The sequence below is a fragment of the Phaseolus vulgaris genome, chromosome 10 (assembly GCF_051622355.1).
Source record: "Phaseolus vulgaris cultivar YP4 chromosome 10, ASM5162235v1, whole genome shotgun sequence".
NCBI lineage: Eukaryota > Viridiplantae > Streptophyta > Magnoliopsida > Fabales > Fabaceae > Phaseolus > Phaseolus vulgaris.
This window is the reverse complement of record NC_143507.1, coordinates 44682469-44703247: the sequence shown is the minus strand read 5'-3', so window position 1 is coordinate 44703247 and position 20779 is coordinate 44682469. Positions and strand designations below refer to the sequence as shown.

The 20779-nt window shown below is 35.2% G+C and overlaps 4 protein-coding genes across 6 annotated transcripts; all 4 read left to right on the top strand.

Moving 5' to 3' along the window:
- Positions 1 to 2846: 2846 nt before the first annotated feature.
- Positions 2847 to 6738, top strand: LOC137819162 (plastidic ATP/ADP-transporter). The gene is made up of 5 exons (XM_068622931.2): positions 2847 to 3784; positions 4883 to 5137; positions 5389 to 5532; positions 5627 to 5974; positions 6118 to 6738. Exons 1-5 carry the CDS (start codon positions 3029 to 3031, stop codon positions 6484 to 6486), a joined length of 1872 nt encoding a protein of 623 aa, XP_068479032.1. The 5' UTR covers positions 2847 to 3028; the 3' UTR covers positions 6487 to 6738.
- A 1287-nt stretch (positions 6739 to 8025) lies between these two features.
- On the top strand, positions 8026 to 10723 carry LOC137819163 (root phototropism protein 3). Its single transcript, XM_068622932.2, has 3 exons — positions 8026 to 8804; positions 8977 to 9500; positions 10006 to 10723. The coding sequence occupies exons 1-3, from the start codon at positions 8525 to 8527 to the stop codon at positions 10534 to 10536; spliced, it is 1335 nt and encodes a 444-aa protein (XP_068479033.2). The 5' UTR covers positions 8026 to 8524; the 3' UTR covers positions 10537 to 10723.
- Positions 10724 to 13116: 2393 nt separating this feature from the next.
- MOT2 (sulfate transmembrane transporter) lies at positions 13117 to 14827 on the top strand. The gene has a single exon (XM_068622273.2). The coding sequence runs from the start codon at positions 13220 to 13222 to the stop codon at positions 14630 to 14632; it is 1413 nt and encodes a 470-aa protein (XP_068478374.1). The 5' UTR covers positions 13117 to 13219; the 3' UTR covers positions 14633 to 14827.
- A 1624-nt stretch (positions 14828 to 16451) lies between these two features.
- On the top strand, positions 16452 to 20326 carry LOC137818468 (PII, uridylyltransferase (DUF2921)). 3 transcript variants are annotated; one of them, XM_068621915.1, is made up of 2 exons: positions 16452 to 16753; positions 16890 to 20326. In XM_068621915.1, exon 2 carries the CDS (start codon positions 17018 to 17020, stop codon positions 20186 to 20188), a length of 3171 nt encoding a protein of 1056 aa, XP_068478016.1. In that variant the 5' UTR covers positions 16452 to 16753; positions 16890 to 17017; the 3' UTR covers positions 20189 to 20326. The 3 variants fall into 3 exon arrangements, with proteins under 3 accessions (XP_068478016.1, XP_068478018.1, XP_068478017.1); XM_068621917.1 differs by having other exon boundaries at positions 16514 to 16753; positions 16893 to 20326; XM_068621916.1 differs by having other exon boundaries at positions 16515 to 16753; positions 16829 to 20326.
- Positions 20327 to 20779: the final 453 nt, after the last annotated feature.

Below are 20779 nucleotides of genomic sequence, written 5' to 3'. Positions count from 1 at the left end.
CACAATGGTATTAAATGCCATGTTTATTTTAAAAAATCCATATTAATAAAAGTATTTAAAAATATAAACCATTTTCACTTTACAGTAATATTAAATGCATAAAATAAATAACGAATTTCATGTTAAAGTTTTTAATTAAAAACTAGTAAAGTTGATTGAAATATAACGTTTATTTATTAAAAATATTCATCAAACAAATTTAGTATAAATCAAATTGGCTGCGCTGTAATACCAATTCCAATGTCTATTAAATGCTTAAAATAAATAGTGGGTTTCATACTAATAATTTATAATAGTTAAAACTATATAATATACATTTTAATTAAAAATAATTTAGCTTTTTTAATAAATAATTGCGTTTACGTATCTATACATAAATTTAATTTAATGACATTTCTTATGTAATCGGAAACGAGAAAGATGTACATAAATATCTTTAATTTTAATTGTTGTTTTTATAAAATTTCATTGGGCATACTAAAATAGAACTTCAAAATTAGAGGAACGATTTTCAACTGTTATTTTTATAAAATTACATTGACATATTAAAACAAATCTTCAAAATTAAGGAAATGAGTTTTCGGATTTTTATATACAATAATTTTGTTCTTAAAAATTAAATAAAAAAGTGTATATAAATTATCATTAATCTTAACTATTAATCTTTATAAAACTATATTAAATGTACAAAAACATCATACAACTATATTAGATATACCGAAACATGAATAGCCTATGAAGTTCAGACACTCTTCTTAAATGACGTGTCAGTGTCTGATACGAGTATCAAACACTTGTAGGACACGTATCCATGAAGTATTCAATTCAAAATGTATTTGATAGATTTCTGACAATTCTAGTACGATTTCAACACAATTTTTAGAAGAAAAAATACATTAATTTTAAAAAAAATCAAACTTTATTATATAAATTGTTATTATGATTATAAAAATAACAAACAAATTATTGTGAACCAATCATAAAAAACATATTTCTCTTCCAAAAAATAATATGGAACATACTTGTACATATAAATCTTTATTGTCAATTTATATAATTCATAATTATATAATATATAGATTCGTGTCCCATGTCTTATATTTTAGAGATTTTACGTATTTCTGTATCCGTGTCGTATCAGTATATAAGACACTTAACTAATTAATTTTGAAAAAAATTATTAGGTTTCCCAATTTACAAAAAGAGACTTAACTAATTAATTTTAAGAAAATTTATTAGGTTTCATATCTAATGTCTAAAATTAGTGATGAGGTTTTAGTGGTCATTGTCACATTTTCTTATAGATTAAACAATACCATCCCAAAATTTTAGTGAATAAAAGTAAAATCTCTCTGACAAGAAGCATCATTACTCTCAGTTATTTTTAGTGTAGTTTGTTGCACTTAAAAAGCTAACATAATTTCTTAATCTTAAATCTGGCGCAGTAACATGGCACGTGTTTGTTTATGAAGATTATTTGGTATTCTCCTAGCATCGCGGAAGAACAGGACCAAACCTTAAACTTCATAACGTGTCAACAACAAAACATTGTGAAAAAGAAGACACCAAATTGTAATTGTAGTTGTTGTTGCGTTGTAGTTTTCGAATAAAATGAAAAGCATATGAATAATTTCAGTCATGGGTCCATATTCAAAGAAGGTCCAAACTCCACCGTTCGTTTGGTGAATTGAAGTTCATGTCTGAATAATGAACATTTTTTAGAACAATCTTGGTTTTATGAAAATTTGCATCAACTTGGACATAGTTGCGGTGCAAAGCAGAGAACTTTTTGTTTTGTCACTCATTGTTTTTGATGAACCGTGAATAAGGACAACGGTTCACGTTTGAAGGTTTTGAATCGCACATGTTGCTTTCAAGATCTAGACACATTGTAAAGTGTGGATGTTAAAAATATCTCAAGGGTAATTTGGTCATCCACAAAAGAAGTGAATTTTTTAAAACTTGAATTCCGAAAGATACTATGGCTTGAATAAATCATTGTATTTAAGGTATTGGTATTGTCCGTTTTGAAAGTCGATACTCTATCATGATCTTGTTCTTAAAAAAACGTATCAGTAAGGATAAGAGGAAAACACAAAACTTTGTTAATAGACTCGAAAACGATTCTGATACCATATTATGAAGTGAACTTTAAGCCTAACTTAAACTTATAAAACCAGTTTATAAGGTCAGTTTTGCACCCACTTACATATAATAAAATGTTCTCATCTCTAGTCGATATGGAAACCGTCTTTGTTTAAATACTAGCATATGATGAAAGAGTTTTAATTTATTTCTTTAATAATTATTTTAAGTTTTTTTGAATTAATATTTTAAATAATTAATCAAAAATAAATTTTCATTAAACATTAATCATTAACCAAAGTTTTTATTCATTTTCATTAGATTTTGGCTCTCAACTTTTAAAACAAAAAAGTAGCATTGTTTTGATCATACACAAGGGTTTTATGAAAAACTTCTAAGTGATTTTATTTTACTTTAAATAATAATATTTTTTTAATTTAATAATGATATTTTATAAGAATTAACATTTTATGACAATTTATTTACATTTCATATTTATAATTAAAAAAACTATTTTTCATTCTAAAAACTTATTATTACATAATATTTACTTCTTAATTTTAAAACTTACACTATCTCATGTCATATAAAAAGATTTTGATTCATCTAAAAGAAGGGATTTTGATTGACTAGGAAACCCTAGTGGTTTTGTTACCTAATGTGGTATTTTTGTTTATAATATTTTGTCGTCTTCAACCCTTCAAGTGTTTCGATTGCTAGTGTGAGCTGCTATAAAGGTAAGATTTTTGCTTTTCATTCTTCTCCCTTTTTTGAACACGATATTCTCTCCCATCTGCACCCACCCTCTTCACCCACCAACCCACCTTATCTCTCTCTCTTTCTCTTCTTCATCACCGCCTCCTTTCTCTTCAATTGCCAGATTCATTCATCGTTCTTCGAGACAGAGAAAGAGAGAGAGAGTGAGAGAGACACTCACACATCCATGGCTGCCGTTGTGCAAACCAGGGGCCTTCTCTCTCTCCCCACCAACCCCAAATCCAGGGCTTCTCTTTCCCGTCATTTGAACCCTTCACACGGCCTTAAGAACCGTTTTTTATCACTGAACCCCAAACCCATATACGCCCCTTCTCTCTGCGCCGCCAAATTTGAACCCCTATGTTCCAAGCCCAAAAATTTATTCATCTGCCGGGCCGAGGCCGCCGCCGCCGCAGATGGGGCGGCGCAGCCCGCCTTCGGTGAGGCCGAGGCTGAGAAGCCTAAACTCATGGGCATCGAGATCACCACCCTGAAGAAAATCATCCCTTTGGGTCTGATGTTCTTTTGCATCCTTTTTAATTACACGATTCTCAGAGACACCAAGGATGTCCTTGTTATCACTGCTAAAGGGAGCAGTGCCGAGATTATTCCGTTTCTCAAAACTTGGGTGAACCTTCCCATGGCTATTGGGTTCATGTTGTTGTACACCAAGTTGGCCAATGTTTTGTCAAAGCAAGCTCTTTTCTACTCCGTGATTCTTCCCTTCATTGCTTTTTTTGGGGCTTTCGGGTTTGTGCTGTACCCTCTCAGCAGCTATATTCACCCCGAGGCGTTTGCGGATAAGCTTCTCAACATCCTCGGACCAAGGTTCCTCGGTCCCCTGGCGATCATGAGAATTTGGAGTTTCTGTTTGTTCTATGTCATGGCTGAGTTGTGGGGGAGTGTCGTCGTTTCTGTGCTCTTTTGGGGGTTTGCTAATCAGGTAATTGATTCTGTTTTGTTAACTGACTTTTTTTGATTGATTCTTTGATTATGTGTGATAGTATCGGGTTATGATTTTTTATTCTGCTGTCATAAGCATGCATGGCAGGGCATGACATCTTGATTTTCCTTGGATTTCCTGTTAATGGAATTTAGATATGGTTAATTTATTCGTCGATCATCACGATTAGGTATTCAATTGTTTTACTTTTCATCTGTGTTTATTCTTCAGATTTGTATGTTTGGTTTACTGACTTAGCCTTATAGTACATCTGTTGATTGTTTAGAGATGGATGGAAACATGGTTATGTTTATTCAATTTTAAGAATTAGTCATTTCTTAACATTTTTCCACATGCATTTTCCATCCTTTAGCAATTTGAGTGTTTGGAACTGCAGATACTGGTTGCTGTTGCATTTGGAAGAAATGGTAAATTAGTTTATAACTTCGTATAACTAAAATGTCAATGAATGCAATGATGGAATCAGGTCCTGATTGATTTGACGTTTAAAGTCTCGGATCCACGTTTTGAATTTGAACAATGAAAAACTATTCAAAGTAACTGGATCCATGTTTAACTTGATCAATGTGAAACCAAAATGCACTTAAACACATGACATCTTCTGAAGTCTGTCTCTGTTTCTCTGTTTTTACTGTGTTGAATCTATTGGTTTCTTTAGCTGAATCGAAAGCACTTGTCAGATGACTTGGTTAGTGGATGATTTTTGTTAATGTGTTTTTTACTTGCAATTTAGCATAATTTAGTCATTCATTTGTTCTCTTTTTGGACAATTCATTCAGATTTGAGTGTAGGACTGTGAAGTCCATATGTTTTTTGTAAAACAGCAATGATGGTTGTTGGCTTCTTGCTTCATTTGCGATACCATGCATAAACTCTTACGAAATTATCATGCTATCATGTGACGGCATGGTGGGGTTAAATGTTGAATACTTGAATCTTCAATTTTATTTGACCAACATGATAAAGTGAATATATTATATAAATTATAATAAATTTAAAGCAGATAGATTTACATGGTTTTATGCATTTCTTCTTCTCGACAAATCTAATAGAAATGTTTTTTTTCTCTCTCTGAAGATAACTACTATCGAGGAAGCAAAACGATTCTACCCATTGTTTGGACTGGGGGCCAATGTAGCCCTTATTTTCTCTGGCAGGACTGTGAAATACTTTTCTAACCTGAGGCAGAATTTGGGTCCCGGAGTTGATGGTTGGGCCATTTCTCTGAAAGGAATGATGAGTATAGTTGTGGGTATGGGGTTTGCAATCTGTTTCCTGTACTGGTGGGTGAATAGCTTTGTTTCTCTTCCTACACGTAGCAAGAAGAAGAAGGTAATTTCTTGTTTCTTTTTCACTGTCTGTATTTTTAATAGATGTTTTTATTTGAAAAAATAACTTCTAATATAATATTTAAATGAGGCATCATTTCTGACTTTCTGTCTGATTGCTTTACATCTCTGCCTTTGTTCTTTTGTTTTGAATTTTGATGATACTGATGGACATTCTGGCTTATTGACAGTTCAAGTTTTTTGGTATTTGAAATAAGTTAACTGACTTTTTTACCTTTCTATGAATTTTTACAGGAGAAGCCCAAAATGGGTACAATGGAGAGTTTGAAGTTCTTGGTGTCTTCCAAGTACATCAGGGATCTTGCTACTTTAGTGGTTGCTTATGGAATCAGCATTAATCTTGTTGAGGTTACTTGGAAGTCTAAGCTGAAAGCTCAAGTAACGAACACAAAATCCTTTGATTATTTTTTATTTTATAACTGTCTATTTCAGATTGTACCCTTTTTTGCTTACAAACTTGTATAACCTGCAGTTTCCTAGCCCCAATGCGTACTCTTCTTTTATGGGCGACTTCTCAACTGCAACCGGAATTGCCACATTCACAATGATGCTTGTGAGCCAATTTATATTTGACAAATATGGTTGGGGAGTTGCTGCCACAATCACCCCTGCAGTCCTGCTTTTGACAGGAGTTGGTTTCTTTTCGCTTTTATTGTTCGGTGGCCCGATTGCACCTACTCTTGCAAGCTTTGGAATGACTCCACTTCTAGCAGCTGTATATGTAGGTGCTATGCAGAACATATTCAGCAAGAGTGCCAAGTACAGTTTGTTTGATCCCTGCAAAGAAATGGCCTACATTCCATTGGATGAGGATACCAAGGTTTAATTGCTATACGCTTCTCCATCATATTTATACACTAAATTGATGATATGAAACTTTCTGCCAAGTTCTTCTAAACTGTTATTACAATTATTGTTGCCATATCTACTTCTACTGAATTTTCTTTGCATTCCTCGCTGCAGGTTAAAGGAAAGGCAGCCATTGATGTTGTGTGCAACCCATTGGGGAAGTCTGGAGGTGCCCTTATTCAGCAATTTATGATCTTAAGTTTTGGGTCACTAGCAAATTCAACCCCATACCTCGGAGGAGTGCTTCTGCTGATTGTTTCAGCCTGGCTAGCAGCAGCCAAATCGTTGGATACCCAGTTTACTGCATTGCGGAAAGAGGAAGAACTGGAGAAAGAGATGGAAAGAGCAGCCGCTGTTAAGATACCAGTGGTAGCTGAGAATGACGGTGGAAATGGCTCTCTTGCAACTGGTTCACCCTTGAGTCCATCCTCAGGTGACTCCTCAAGTAGTCCATCTGAAGCCTCATCCCCTCGCAATATTTGAAAAATGTTCTTCCTTCTGTCAAAAATTGTCCCACAGAATTGAGCAACAAGTAGAGCTCTTTTGGGAGCAGTGTTAGGTGAAACTATTTGTTGTAGGTTTATATATAAGCTCATAGAATAAACATGCTAGCTACTTTCTCAGTCACATAAATTTTTTGTCCTCTTAGATCAGATGAATTTCTTTACCTGTTATCATGGTTTACTGTTTAGTGAACCGCATTTCTTTTCCTATGAAAGATAGAAGTTCGTTTCAGTGTTATGTAATATCTATTTCCCTCTTTCTTCTATGCCCTTCATTGGGTTTTTGGTGATTAGGATCAAGGGTGTGGGCTTGGTCTTGGATTTGGGCTTCATGCAGCCCACAAATGATCATTCCAAGGTATAACAAATTGTCTTGGAAAAGGAAAAATAAACCCTACCTGTTCTTCACAAGTATATAATTGTGTTGAGGCTATATAACTATTTAAAACAAGCATGTTCACCTCATGCTATCAAACTCATTCACTTAATATTCTATGCCTCAGCACCCTTCACCACTCTTGTTGACAGTTAAGGTATTCCTATTATAGACACCCTCTATCTAATATATCTATAACGGTAACTTTTTAAATATTTTCTATTTCAGAGAACTTCATAATAATATTTATTGTTATGGAATAATTATAAAATAGAAGGATTTTAAAAAGTTGTTTTTATTGCACCCGGTGATTTTTTCTGAACTTCTGTAAAATGTTGGAAGTGTCTAAAATGTGCATACGTGGATTCTGGTGTGGAATTAGAAACATGTTTTTGAATTACACAATTTGCAATCTTAAACAAGAAGCTTAGTTTTATTAATTTGTTGATTGCCCAATCCAAAAAATATCAGAATCGTTCAACCAGAAATCTTCTTTACAATACCATATGAATTCTTTTTCTGCTGTTTCATGAAGATAGGAAAAAAAACATGAAGGTGTAGAAACAAAGACTTCAATTTAGTATTTCTCAAAAATAGAGTTTGAGTGAGGCAGATGGAACAAAATAATAAATACAACAAGGGGACCGATGCAGTATTGCCTACAGTTTCACGTGTCTGCTTCAAAACTGACAAGAATGATCACAAGCTATGGCCTTACTTTGTGGTGCCATACAACAACTTTGGATTCTTTTTGTTTTTTTTTGTTTTCTTCCTCTTCTATTTCAACTTTAACACTATAATGCCATTTCTACTCTCTTTTATTTATTAATCTCTAACATAGTTAGTTAGTTTATATATTTTCTTTAAAGAGAGATGTGTTTAAAATGTACTTTTCTGTAACGGTTATAATATAAGTTCTTGGTTCTTAATGGGGTAGTAGTTTGACCTTAAAATGAACCCAATTACCCTTTAATACCTTTTGTTGAAAAAGGGTGATGAGTGTGATTGAATCTCTGCACATAATATAATCATGACCTTATGGACAGTGATGCTATGTTATCTTGCTTGCTGCTACAAGATTTTTTTGACAGAAAGTTAAGTTACTATTCTTAGTGCTGAATCATTGATGAATGCCCTACGCAGACATATTTTGAACCCTCATTCAATGCTTTCTTCCGTCCACTTTTCTATCTTTCTGTGCACAACACTGAGGAAGTAAGTGGTATCAGCAATATTCACTCAGCATTTCCATATAAAGCAAGCAAACTGAGTATTGCTGCTTCTTTTTGCCTATCCATATATTGGATTCCTGGTAGATAATGTAATTGGGACAAAGTCCAAACTCCTTAGGTACACATGAGAATGAGAGAGAACAAAGTGGTCCGTTTCAAGTGCCTTTCAACTTAAGGGCGCCATAATTAATTTTGTTCTCTACGCAGAGGAGGATGTGAGCAAAATGCATGCTGTCTGGCATAGAAAGAGAATAAAAAGTTGCCTGAGTGGTCCTATAGTCCTACACCTATCTATTTCAGAAGGCCTTATCCATCAATCTTCTTCATTCCTACCTTCTTCTGCTAAGAAAATCTCATTTCAACAAGGTCAAAAGAATAAAAATCTGATTATTCTTGACATATAATGCAACATGCCCGAGACAGCTACCACACCAACCGATTCCTCCTCTACTAGTCTATTTGAGCTTCTCACCGAAATGAAGAAGCAATCTTGTCCAGAATCACTCACCTTACAAGCAAAATCACCCTCCCAATACTCCTCCGAATGCTGGTTCGACGATGCATGCATCTTGGACATGGATTACTTCGTGAAGACCCTTTCTGGCATCAAGGCCAAAGGTGTTCGTGCAGATCTTATTGGCTCCATCATCACACACTATGCCTCCAAATGGCTCCCTGATCTTTCTGCAGGTACAAATTGTTAGATAGTTCTGTACTATGTCACTATTGGTTTATTCTTCTAACTAACATTTACATATAGCACATTCAAATTTTGCAATTTACAAGAAAAATGCTTAACTCTTGTTTACATGTTACTGCAAGATTAAACAGAGATTAGGACTTAATAATTTCTTTTGTGTAGGTGATATGGTGGAAAAGGGTCTCACCCAATTCGAGGAATCACAGGAAAGCGTGACGGCTTCATGGATGAAGAAGAGGTTCTTCGTGGAAACCTTGGTGGGTGTTCTGCCTCCTGAGAAAGATGCAATTCCATGCAACTTTCTGCTTAGGCTTCTGAGAACAGCCAACATGGTTGGGGTTGAGGGTACCTACAGGCAAGAGCTTGAGAACCGTATTTCGTGGCAGTTGGACCAGGCTTCGTTGAAGGAGTTGGTGATTCCATCTTTCAGCCACACTTGTGGCACTCTCTTGGATGTTGAGCTTGTCATTAGGCTGGTTCAGAGGTTCGTGAGTTTGGACAGTGAGGGAGCTAAGAGCGTTGCTTCTATGATTAAGGTGGCTAAGCTAGTTGATTCCTACCTCGCTGAGGCTGCTGTGGACGCCAATTTGAGCTTGAACGACTTCGTTACCCTTGCTGCTGCTCTTCCTAGCCATTCAAGAGCAACGGATGATGGCTTGTACCGAGCCATTGATACCTATCTTAAAGTATGCCCTCCTCTATATTTTCAAATGAGTGCTGATATATTGAGAACATGTACTAGATTACAACTGAAAAGATAAACAACTATTTTTTTGAAATGAAACAATTGGCCAAATCACAATTATAAACTATGTCGTTGTTAAAGTAACATTATGAATTAGTAAAAAGAACCAAATTAGGAAATTGAACATAAAGCTAATCAGGTGAAAACTGGTGTAACTGTTTGAACAATTTAAGCTTCATTATCATTCTCCATACACCAATACTTCAAAGTTTCTTTCACCCATTTTAGTCATCCAAAATCCAACCAAATTCTACACCCAAAAATACAAAAGAAAAGACTCATAGCAATGTAAGCTGCATCAATTCATTTAAAGAGTTAATCTCTCTCAACATATATACTCTTTTATACACAGTTTTAGGAATTAACAGAGTGATGAAAGGTAATGATGACTTGAGATGTAAATGAGCATTCTAACTTTGGGTGGCAAATACTCTGTGAAATGGCAGGCACACCCAGCAGTGTCAAAGCAAGAAAGGAAGGGTCTTTGCAGGTTAATCGACAGCAGAAAACTGACCCCAGAAGCATCACTCTACGCAGCACAAAACGAACGATTTCCAGTGAGAGCAGTGATTCAGGTGCTGCTTTCCGAGCAGAGCAAACTGACACGCCACGTGGATTGGAGCGGTTCCTTGGTGAGTGGGACAAGAAGCCCCAGTGCGTTGGACTTGCCAACACGGTGTCTCTCCAAGCGCGAGGTGAACGCGCAACAGCACGAGATAAGGAAGCTGAAGGACGACGTGTACAGGTTGCAGAGCCAGTGCAACGCCATGCAGGCACAGATGGAGAGAATGGTGGAGAAGAAGAAGGGGTTCTTCAAGTGGAAGAAGTTTGCTTTTAGCAAAGCTGAACATGATAAAATGGAACAAGTGCTTGAAGGGAATGGAATGCACACGCCTGCGGGTCTGAAAACCAGATTGGTGAATGCAAAAGGTAGCAAGAACAACAATGCTCACAAGTGGAGGAAATCCATGTCGTGAAACCACAGACACTGTACCAAGAACACAACTTAGTTTGTTATATTATATTGTTCAGAAGATTAATTTATTGTTTATGTTGGTTCATTGGTGATTGAAATAATGTAACATCAGCTTTTGTATCTGGAATGATAGCTTGAACTGAAATGTTATGATTGTACAATAATAACTAGAATTTTGAGTTTGTTTAGGTGTTTGTTGTGTTTGTATGTTTACTTGAATAGATTGAACTCTGGGGCAAAATTCTTCCTTGCAGTTTGGACAATGGTTGATAAGATTAATTAAATAAATGGGGGCAGAAAAGAATAAAAATACATAGTAACAATTTCATAATATAATTTGTACTTATTTACTAAAATATATAATATTTAAATATAGAAATAATATCTTTTCGAGCGGGTTATAAAAATAGTTATATCTATAAGCACGAGATACTCTGAAGGTGATAGATAAATAAACATAAGATTAGATTCTCTCTGGAAAACCAAAAGAAAAATTTCACTTAGAGATATGTTAGTGTTTCTACTTCGATTTCCTGTTGAAATATATGTTGGAACTTATATATTATGAAATGCTCTTATATATTTTTCGTCGATGTGATTACACATCTTTCTTATGTCGAGAGTGACAACTAATATATTATGGGTGGTTCGATAACGGTCCGATAGTAGGTGAATTAATAAGTCCAACAAACACTTCTAGGATAGGTTCAAAAATGACTATGATACCATATTAAGAAGTGAACTTTATCAACTTCATAAAACTGCGACTTATGAAATGAGGTTTACATATACTTATATACTGTAAAATGCTCTAATCTCTAGTCGACATGGAATCTCCAACATATCTAGTGTCTTCTCTTATGAGATATTTGTTGGATCTTGGTTTGTTCCGGCTTTTACTTTTTGCACCTTGCCATTATTAAATATATTTCATATATTTTGGGTCTATTTATTCAACTTTGACACAATGTTTTTTTTTTTTTTTTTTTTTTTAACTTTTATCATGCTGAGAATCTCTCCCGCTGTCGGGTCTAGTCAATACAAGTATTAAAAAAATTTAGTGAAAAAAAAAGTAAAAATGGTGAAAGCTTGAATATCTATATTAAATATTCTTATGTATAGCAATTAAAGTAGAAGTTGTAGTTGATAAAGATAGATATTATAAATATACACATAGAAACACATTCCACCACGAAAGAAATAGCTGATGTATTATTGTAGACTCTGTTGGTGACTTGACAAAAAGTAATGAAAATTATTAATTATCCTAAACACCCCATTCCTAAAAAATCTACTTAAAATAATCTTTCACACCAGAATCTAATATTAAGGGTAATATAGTATTGAAAAAGTAAACTTTTACAATCATATAAAAAATTAGAAGTGGATTTAAATGGACCCAAATTTAGCTCATTACACTGTTTTTTTTTTTCTCTTCACCTTTAGGTTTTTTTTTTTCATGTTCTGGGTGAGTCATCTTCAACCAATTGCTCGATGAAACACATTTGTTTGTGCAACAAAATTTGATTCATGGGAAGATCATCGATGTAGCCAAATCATGATCACATCTTACAATTATTATAATCTATCCTTTTCAGTGGAAACCAAACAAGTCTTCTTCATCCCTAATTTCGTGCCACAATATCACACCACCATACCATGTGTTTTTAGTAAAAAATAGAATACATAATAGAAAAAACATATATTCAAATATAATGAATTTTCTAATCAACTTATTTTATACGTACAATTTTCTTCAATACGATTGAAAGAAAAATATGAGTGTAATCAATATTATATTTTATTAATATAGAAATGATGGAAACAGAAATAGATTTTAAAGGGAGAATTGGACTTTATTACGCAAGCAAATTTAGAAAAATAAAGGCACAAGGCATTGAAATTGAAAGGTAGCCAATGAGAAAGAGACGCAGTAAAAAATTAAAAAATCTTAAATTCGAGATTCCATTTTATGCCGCAACGTAACGTAAGCACAATTATATCTCAGTGCTTCTCTCATCATACAAATGCCACTCACTTTCCTTTTTCTACTTTTTTAGGGAATTCTCTTCAACACATAAAAAACATACTTTCCATTCACAACTAAAAACCATCAATAAAGATATACTATTTTTCTAAGTATTAACTTATTTTTATAAATAACAAAATAAAACATCAAATATAAATCATATAACTTCCAAATTAAAATTTCAAAAATAAATTATACTTCATCCAAACACCTATTAAGCACACTAACCCTGCCCATTTTTTATTCTAACCTAGCTGCAATCACATTATAAAAACTATACTATCTTCATTCGACTCGGTTCAATAATATGATAATCATATAATTAGAAACAAATTTTAAGAACAAAATACATCATCATTCAATATTAATAGTATATAGGGTTAAACACTTTACCTGGATCAATTTGAAGTTCGTGAAAAACAAAAGGAAAGAAAGTGAAAGAAGAGCACGAAAATAATTAAATAAAAGAAGGAGATGGAGACCGATTGAGAGAAAAGAAAAACAATTGTTGTATTATTAAAAAAAAATTATAATATAATATTTTATTAGAAAAAATAGGTTGTAAGGTTGAAGGTTTATGAGTGGTATCAAAACAAGTTTTTACTAATTTTGTAGTACAACCCATAGAAACAATCAACACCATTTGCCCTCGAATATGTCATCCTCAATCTCCGACGAACACCGCGAAATGTCAACCACCACCACCCCTCTCCTCCCCCGCAACCGGTGGCTCCCCTCCTCCGTCAAACTGAAAACAACCCTTTTCTCAGAGCTCTCCGGCGCGGTGGGTGACTTAGGAACATACATACCCATCGTGCTGGCTCTGTCTCTGGTCAACAACTTGAATCTCACCACCACACTCGTCTTCACGTCGCTCTACAACATCGCCACCGGCTTGCTCTTCGGCCTCCCCATGCCGGTCCAGCCCATGAAGTCCATCGCCGCCGTCGCCATCTCCGCCTCGCCCCCGCTCACCGTCGCCCAGATATCCGCCGCCGGCCTCTCCGTCGCCGCCGTCCTCCTCCTCCTCGGAGCCACCGGCCTCATGTCCGTCCTCTACCGCTACCTCCCACTGCCCGTCGTCCGCGGCGTCCAACTCTCCCAGGGCCTCTCCTTCGCCTTCTCCGCCGTCAAATACATTCGTTACGACCAAGACCTCGCCAAATCAAAATCCGGCCCCGCGCGCCCCTGGTTCGCCCTCGACGGCGTCGCCGTCGCCCTCGCCGCCGTCCTCTTCCTCGTCCTCACCACCGGCGCCGGCGACGACCCACCACCACCACAACAACAAGAAGAAAATGAAAACAGAGTCAGCGTTCGCCGGAGATTGAAGGTTTTGTCAACTGTACCTGCGGCGTTGATAGTGTTTTTGTTTGGTCTGGTGTTGTGTTTTATCAGCGACCCTTCGATTTTCGGAGATCTTAGGTTTGGGCCCTCGAAGATTTCGGTGGTTAAGATTACCTGGGAAGATTTCAAAGTTGGATTTGTCAGCGCCGCAATTCCCCAGATTCCGTTATCCATTTTGAATTCAGTTATTGCGGTTTGTAAGCTGTCGGGGGATTTGTTTCCCGAACGTGAAGCTTCGGCGATGCATGTTTCGGTGAGTGTGGGAGTTATGAACTTCGTGGGGTGTTGGTTCGGAGCCATGCCTTGTTGCCACGGAGCGGGAGGTTTGGCGGGACAGTACAGGTTCGGAGGTAGGAGTGGTGCTTCGGTGGTTTTCCTTGGGATAGCGAAGCTGGTGCTTGCTTTGGTGTTTGGGAACTCTCTTGGAAGAATCTTGGGTGAGTTTCCGATTGGGATTCTTGGGGTGCTTTTGTTGTTTGCAGGGATTGAGTTAGCTATGGCGACCAGAGACATGAACACTAAACAAGAGTCGTTTGTTATGCTTGTTTGTGCTGCTGTTTCACTCTCTGGTTCCAGTGCTGCTTTGGGTTTTTTTGTTGGCATTGTTCTGTTCTTGCTCCTCAAATTGAGGGAGCTTGAATGTGGAGGTTTTCCCTTTGGGTTTTGCTCATCCAAAAACACCAACTCTTCTCTCCAAGAACTTCATGCTACCTTAATTGCCTAGACAACAATTCTTATGTAATTATTTGCAATTTGTCTATGGTCCAGAAAATGATCACCAATGTTGTGATCATGTGGGAATGTTTGTGTATTGGTATTGTTTTAATGTTTTTGAGTTAGGGTGTACACTATGCAACTATATGTAGTAACAATATATTAGAGTTTGTTTATCCATTTTGAATAAAGGACTTTTGGCAAACTACTTTTGAAAATACTCTGGACTTCACACTTCATAATTAAAAAGTGGATTTACTAGCTTTCAAATTTTAATGTAAAATTATATCTTTTTCAATTTGCCAGATATAATCTGGTACAATGTTGTAAATATATAAGCAAAACTATAAATTCTAAACTTATCAACTTCTTAAATCTCAAAAATATTGTTCATTAGTTATAATTAGTAGTAATATTAAAAAGCGTTTAAATACACTTTATAAGATCGATAATAATATGATAGGTTTAACAAATTTTAGTTAAGATACACTTTAAATAACTTTGATATTATATTAAAAAATGAATTTTAAGTCTGACGGAATCTTGTAAAAGTGAAATTTAAATCAATTTATATTATAAAATTTTCTTATTTTTAATTAATGTGAAATATCTAATAGAATTTTTTATTTATTAAACTATATAATGACTGGTTGAATAGTGGATGAATTTTAAAAGTATTTGAAGTAAAAGATTGATCTTTTACAAGAAAAATTAAAACGATTAGTGAAAGACATTTAATTACTTATTCCATTAACTGTGGTTAGTTGACTATTAGTTGTAACTAATCATCCATGTTACACAATCCTTGATTGTAATTTTTATTAAATCTATTTATTTCAATTTTAAATTCATCTCACATTATTATCTTTTTTTGTTTTTCCCAAAAAAATTGACCTTTCACCAAATGATAGGTGGTTGCTTTTGTATGGGCAAACGTAACGCAAGAGGAACAGAAAAAGTCAAAGGTTTTAGAAGAGATACCAAAGTTGAAAGAGAATAAAGTGGAAGGTCAAAATATTCTATTAATGAAAAATAAAAATAAAAGAAACATAACAAAAATGAACATTAAATACGTATAAAATAATATAATGAATTTTACAATTCTTTAAAATGATTTTTTTTATTGCATAATGATTATTCTGTAATATATATAATTTGGAAAGGTTATTTCAAAATGTATATATTTATATTTACTTAAACCTGTTTTTGATTCTCATATATTTATTAACAAGTAATTTTGATATTTATGAAAACTTAATATTCATTTTTTTACAATTATACAATTTTAATACAATTAATATACCCTACCCTATTTAAGCCAAGAGGCCCTACTGAGTTTGGATATTTATTAAATATACCCTACCCAATTAATACACATACCTCTATTTCCTTTTCTTTCAAAATAACTTTATAATTTTATCTTCAACAATTTCAAATTGAAACCATTCATTAAAAAAATCAAAGAATTCATGTAATAGTTAAACAAAACATTTATTAAATTATAATTTTATATTAAGTTTTATTAAAATTGCAAGTTGTTATCATTATCTCATGAAAAACAGTTTATATTTTTACTGAGGATATAATTCATATATTTTTTGACAGTAATATAATTTATATAGTATTCTATCAACATTTGATTTTACATATAGTACAATAATAATTTTTGGTTTGTTATAGTCTGTAACAAATATTAAATAGTAATTTGTTTTGTTCTTATCTTATTCTTATACTAATTAATTATGTATAAGCAAGCATAATTTAATAAAGAATTAACAGATACAGTGGATTTATTAAATTTAGTTCATACATGGCCTTTCGATTTCTTTAAATATTCTCTAAAAAAATGTGGTTGATAAATGATAAATACCCGCCACCAAACTAAGAAATTGAAAATTAAAAAAAAAATGAATATTGTCTTTCGATTTTTCCAAAATGAAAAAAAAAGGAAAAAAAATAGTTTGGATCTGGAAGAGGAAGACCAAGCAGAGGCAAAAGCTTCTACTTCAATTCAATTGAAGTCTTTGATCTTACGTTAAAGTCCATTGTTGCTTCTTTTTCTATGTTCCTATTTCCTAATCCAAATCAATTCATCTTTTCACTGTCCATTGTTGATCCGTGTCTGATTCAGGTTTGTCCTCTCACTTGTTTTGGACTTGGTGATGAGTTTGTCTTGACTTGTAATGTTTTTGTTTCGTCTCTTTAGATCTTCTCTGACACTCTGATCTGTGCTTGATTTTTTGTGCTGCCTGCATTTTCACGCGTAGTAGTGGTAGTCGTGTCGTGGATGTAATGGAGTTCGATTTTTCGTTGAATCTCGACAAAAAAACCATCTGGGTCATTTAGTTTTCGGGATTTGTCAGGAAAAGTTAGAATCCTTTTGTCACCCGGAATCATGAAGTTTCCATTTTCAGCCATTGTTGTCCTTTGGTGTGTTTGTGACCTGTTGGGGGTACTTGTTCACGCAAATTCACGTTTCCCTGAGGGAATGTATGGTTTTGAGAGGAACTCCCATGTGACCTTCAAGTATGATCGCATGAGTGAAGTTCAGAAACAGTGTGCTTCTGTGTTGTCTGCTTCATCTGAATTGAGATATGAATATAGTGTTAGTGGTATAAAAGGAGAGTTTTCTTTTGTGAATGGGGATTGGAGGCAGGATGGGGGTAAGTTTCCCATAATGCCATTTGATGCTAGCAAATCTCCTGGAACCTTGTCTGAAGACCGTGCTTCGATGAACTTGGTCTCATTTTGGGTATCGGATGTTGATCTTGACCACCGCTTGAAGAAGTCAATTCCTATCAATGGTTTCATGGTGATTGGCATTACTAGAGATGGTAATTTTGTGGACAATGCATTTGATGGGAATCCTGAGTTTCGTTTGTGGCCCAGCCATTCTCAGCTCTCAATCCCCTTTCAAGGGATTTACACTGAATCAAGGAAAAATGGTGGGGAAAGGGTATTGTGTTTGTTAGGGAACACTATGCTTCCAACTCGAGAGGCTGACCCTGCCAACCCGTGGCAATGGATGAAGAATCCGGGTGACATACCGTTGTCAGAAGATGATCAAATTCTGCTTGTTCTTCGGTATCCAATGACATTCACATTAACAAACAGGATGATCAGTGGAGAGCTAAGAAGCTTGAACCGGGAGTCCAATTCTAAATACTTTGATGTTGTTCACATGTCATCACAGTTGGGCAAGTCAGCAAAGTACACATTTGGCTCACAACAGATTGTATCCAAAGCATGCAATCCGTACCCAGTTAAAGATAACCTGACGGATGATGGCATCAGTGTCTACAAAGGGGCAAGGTTTTGTGAAATCCTTGAAGAAATTACTAGAGAAAAACCTTTGTCTGTGGTGCCAAACTGGAGATGTAATGGCACAGATGATTTCTGCAGTAAATTAGGTCCTTTTTTGTCAGATAAGGAAATCAAATCAACTGATGGAGGCTTTCAAGGTGTTAAACTTTATATGCAGGATGTTATCTGTGAGCAAGAAGCTGGTAAGAGTAATACTGGTTCTACTAGGGTATCAACTGTTTTCAGAGCAGTTTCTCCATCAGAGAATGAGTATACTGCAGCAAAAAGATCTGGGCCTAGCACGTCTCTTGCTGCAGAAGGGTTTTGGAAGTCTTCTAGTGGACAGCTTTGCATGGTTGGTTGCCTAGGAGTTGTTGATGCCAAAGGGAGTAACTGTAATACTCGGATCTCTATGTATATTCCTACCACTTTTTCCTTAAAGCAACATAGTATTATTTTGGGAACTATGTCTCCCATTAGTAACAGTAGTGCCTTCTTTCCACTATCGTTTGAGCAACTTGTGCTACCTTCAGAACTCTGGAACTATTTCAAGCTCACTAACCCAAATTACAAGTACTCCAAAACTATTTTGGCTGGTGCTGTCCTAGAAAAAAATGAGCCCTTCAGTTTTACAACTGTCATCAAGAAATCATTGCTAACATTCCCCAAACTTGAGGACAATGAGGCATTCCAAGATAGTCTGTCTCTTCTTGCAGAAGATCTCACTTATCATGTCTCTGGATTTCCTGAACATTTGGCTAATGTCTTGACCCCAAGAGTTGACATTCAACTGGAGATTCTCTCCACTGGTCCCTTGTTTGGACGCTATTGGTATGCTAAAAATGGTTCAACATCTGAACAGGAAACGCCATATCATGCTACGGCTGCTGAATATACAGAAAAACAACTTCTTATAAATGTATCTGCACAACTCAGTCTTGCTGGAAAAGGTTACAGTAACTTCTCTGTGCTTTTTCTGGAGGGTCTTTATGATCCACATGTTGGAAAAATGTATCTAATTGGTTGCAGAGACGTGCGAGCTTCATGGAACGTCTTATATCAGAGTTATGATCTTGAGGCTGGAATGGACTGTTTGATTGAGGTGGTTGTGGCTTATCCTCCTACCACAACTCGGTGGCTAGTCGATCCCAGAGCCACAATATCAATAGAAAGTCAAAGGAGTGATGATGATTCCCTTAGATTCGATCCAATAAAACTCAAAACGTTTCCAATCGTATACAGGAAGCAACGTGAGGATGTTCTCTCACGCAGAGGTGTTGAAGGGATTCTTCGACTCTTGACACTTTCATTTGCAATTGGGTGCATTTTAAGCCAACTGTTTTATATACAGCATAGTGCGGATTCTCTTCCATATATCTCTCTAGTGGTTCTAGGTGTTCAAGCTCTTGGGTATACCATTCCTTTGGTCACAGATGCAGAGGCACTCTTTAAGAAAATGGTTTCTGAATCTTATGATGTGTCATCTAGTGAATTGGAGAGCAGTGAGTGGCTCCATGTCATTGATTACACTGTGAAACTGTTGTTGATTGTATCATTGCTGATAACTCTGCGACTTTTTCAGAAGGTATGGAAGTCTCGCATCAGATTGCAAACACGTTCCCCTCTTGAGCCACATCGAGTCCCCAGTGATAAAAGGGTATTTCTTTGTACCTTCTTCATGCATGTGATAGGGTATGTTATTGTTCTGATAATTCATGGCACAAAGAGCAGCAAGAAGAATCTCACAGGAGAGACATATTTGGTTGATGGAGGAAATTCTCATCCATTGCCGGGATGGGCAACAGAATTGGAGGAATATGTTGGTCTTGTTGAAGACTTTTTCTTGCTTCCTCAAATTATTGGGAATCTATTCTGGCATATCGATTGCAAACCTCTCAGAAAACTATATTTTGTTGGAATCACTGTGGTCAGACTTCTTCCTCATATATATGATTGCATTCGGGCTCCAGTTTCAAATCCTTACTTCTCTGAGGACTCTGAATTTGTCAATCCAAATTTGGATTTTTACTCCAAATTTGGGGATATTGCTATTTCTCTGACTGCTATTATTCTTGCAATTGTGGTGTATACTCAACAAAGATGGAGCTATGAGAAGCTGAGTCAGTTTCTGACATTTGGAAAGTATAAGCTTCTCCCAACTTTCAGATACCAAAGATTGTCTTCTAGAGCTTGTGAATCTGAACTAGTCCCTGGTATCAATGGTGGTTCTGCAAAAGAGAATGAGCAAGTTGATGTAGAGTAATGTAAACTTAAGAATTACTGACTAACAACAGCTGTTGTACTCCCATGTATGAAAAGTAGGTAAGAGTTTTGGGTGGATGTATTATTTTGTATGAGGTTGCTCACGTACTGAATAATCAAGTGAATTTTGTTTTGGTTATACACTCTTCAACTTCTTATGCTTTTTTCTCCGATCTTTGCTCTCAGGAATGGATTTATTTATGGATTATAAGTTGTAAGGCTCGGACATTCTTTTTAAATGGCGTGTCCGTGTCGGACACACGTATCGGACATCGACACTAGTATGTAAGATATGTATTGGTGAAGTGTCCAATTCAAAAAATATTTATTGGATTTTTGACAATTCTAGCACTATTCTAACACAATTTTAAAAAGAATAAATATATTAATTTTCTAAAAACTCAAACTTATTGTATAAATTTGTAGTATGATTATAAAAATAAGAAACAAATTCTTAAATCTTTATTGTCAATTTATATAATTCATATATTTGTGTTTCCGTATCCTACATTTTAGAGATTATACGTATTTTTGTATCCGTGTTTGTCTCAGTGTTTGGACTACATAGATTATGAGTTCTTTCATACACGAC

What these genes read in the sequence shown, in the direction of transcription:
- MOT2 (XM_068622273.2), top strand. Translation starts at nt 13,220, where the DNA reads ATGTCATCCTCAATCTCCGACGAACACCGCGAAATGTCAACCACCACC.
- LOC137819162 (XM_068622931.2), top strand. Translation starts at nt 3,029, where the DNA reads ATGGCTGCCGTTGTGCAAACCAGGGGCCTTCTCTCTCTCCCCACCAAC. An exon ending in TTTGGGGGTTTGCTAATCAG is followed by an intron (nt 3,785 to 4,882) that starts GTAATTGATTCT and finishes CTCTCTCTGAAG; the next exon opens with ATAACTACTATCGAGGAAGC. An exon ending in CACGTAGCAAGAAGAAGAAG is followed by an intron (nt 5,138 to 5,388) that starts GTAATTTCTTGT and finishes GAATTTTTACAG; the next exon opens with GAGAAGCCCAAAATGGGTAC.
- LOC137818468 (XM_068621915.1), top strand. Translation starts at nt 17,018, where the DNA reads ATGAAGTTTCCATTTTCAGCCATTGTTGTCCTTTGGTGTGTTTGTGAC.
- LOC137819163 (XM_068622932.2), top strand. Translation starts at nt 8,525, where the DNA reads ATGCCCGAGACAGCTACCACACCAACCGATTCCTCCTCTACTAGTCTA. An exon ending in GCTCCCTGATCTTTCTGCAG is followed by an intron (nt 8,805 to 8,976) that starts GTACAAATTGTT and finishes TCTTTTGTGTAG; the next exon opens with GTGATATGGTGGAAAAGGGT. An exon ending in CCATTGATACCTATCTTAAA is followed by an intron (nt 9,501 to 10,005) that starts GTATGCCCTCCT and finishes GTGAAATGGCAG; the next exon opens with GCACACCCAGCAGTGTCAAA.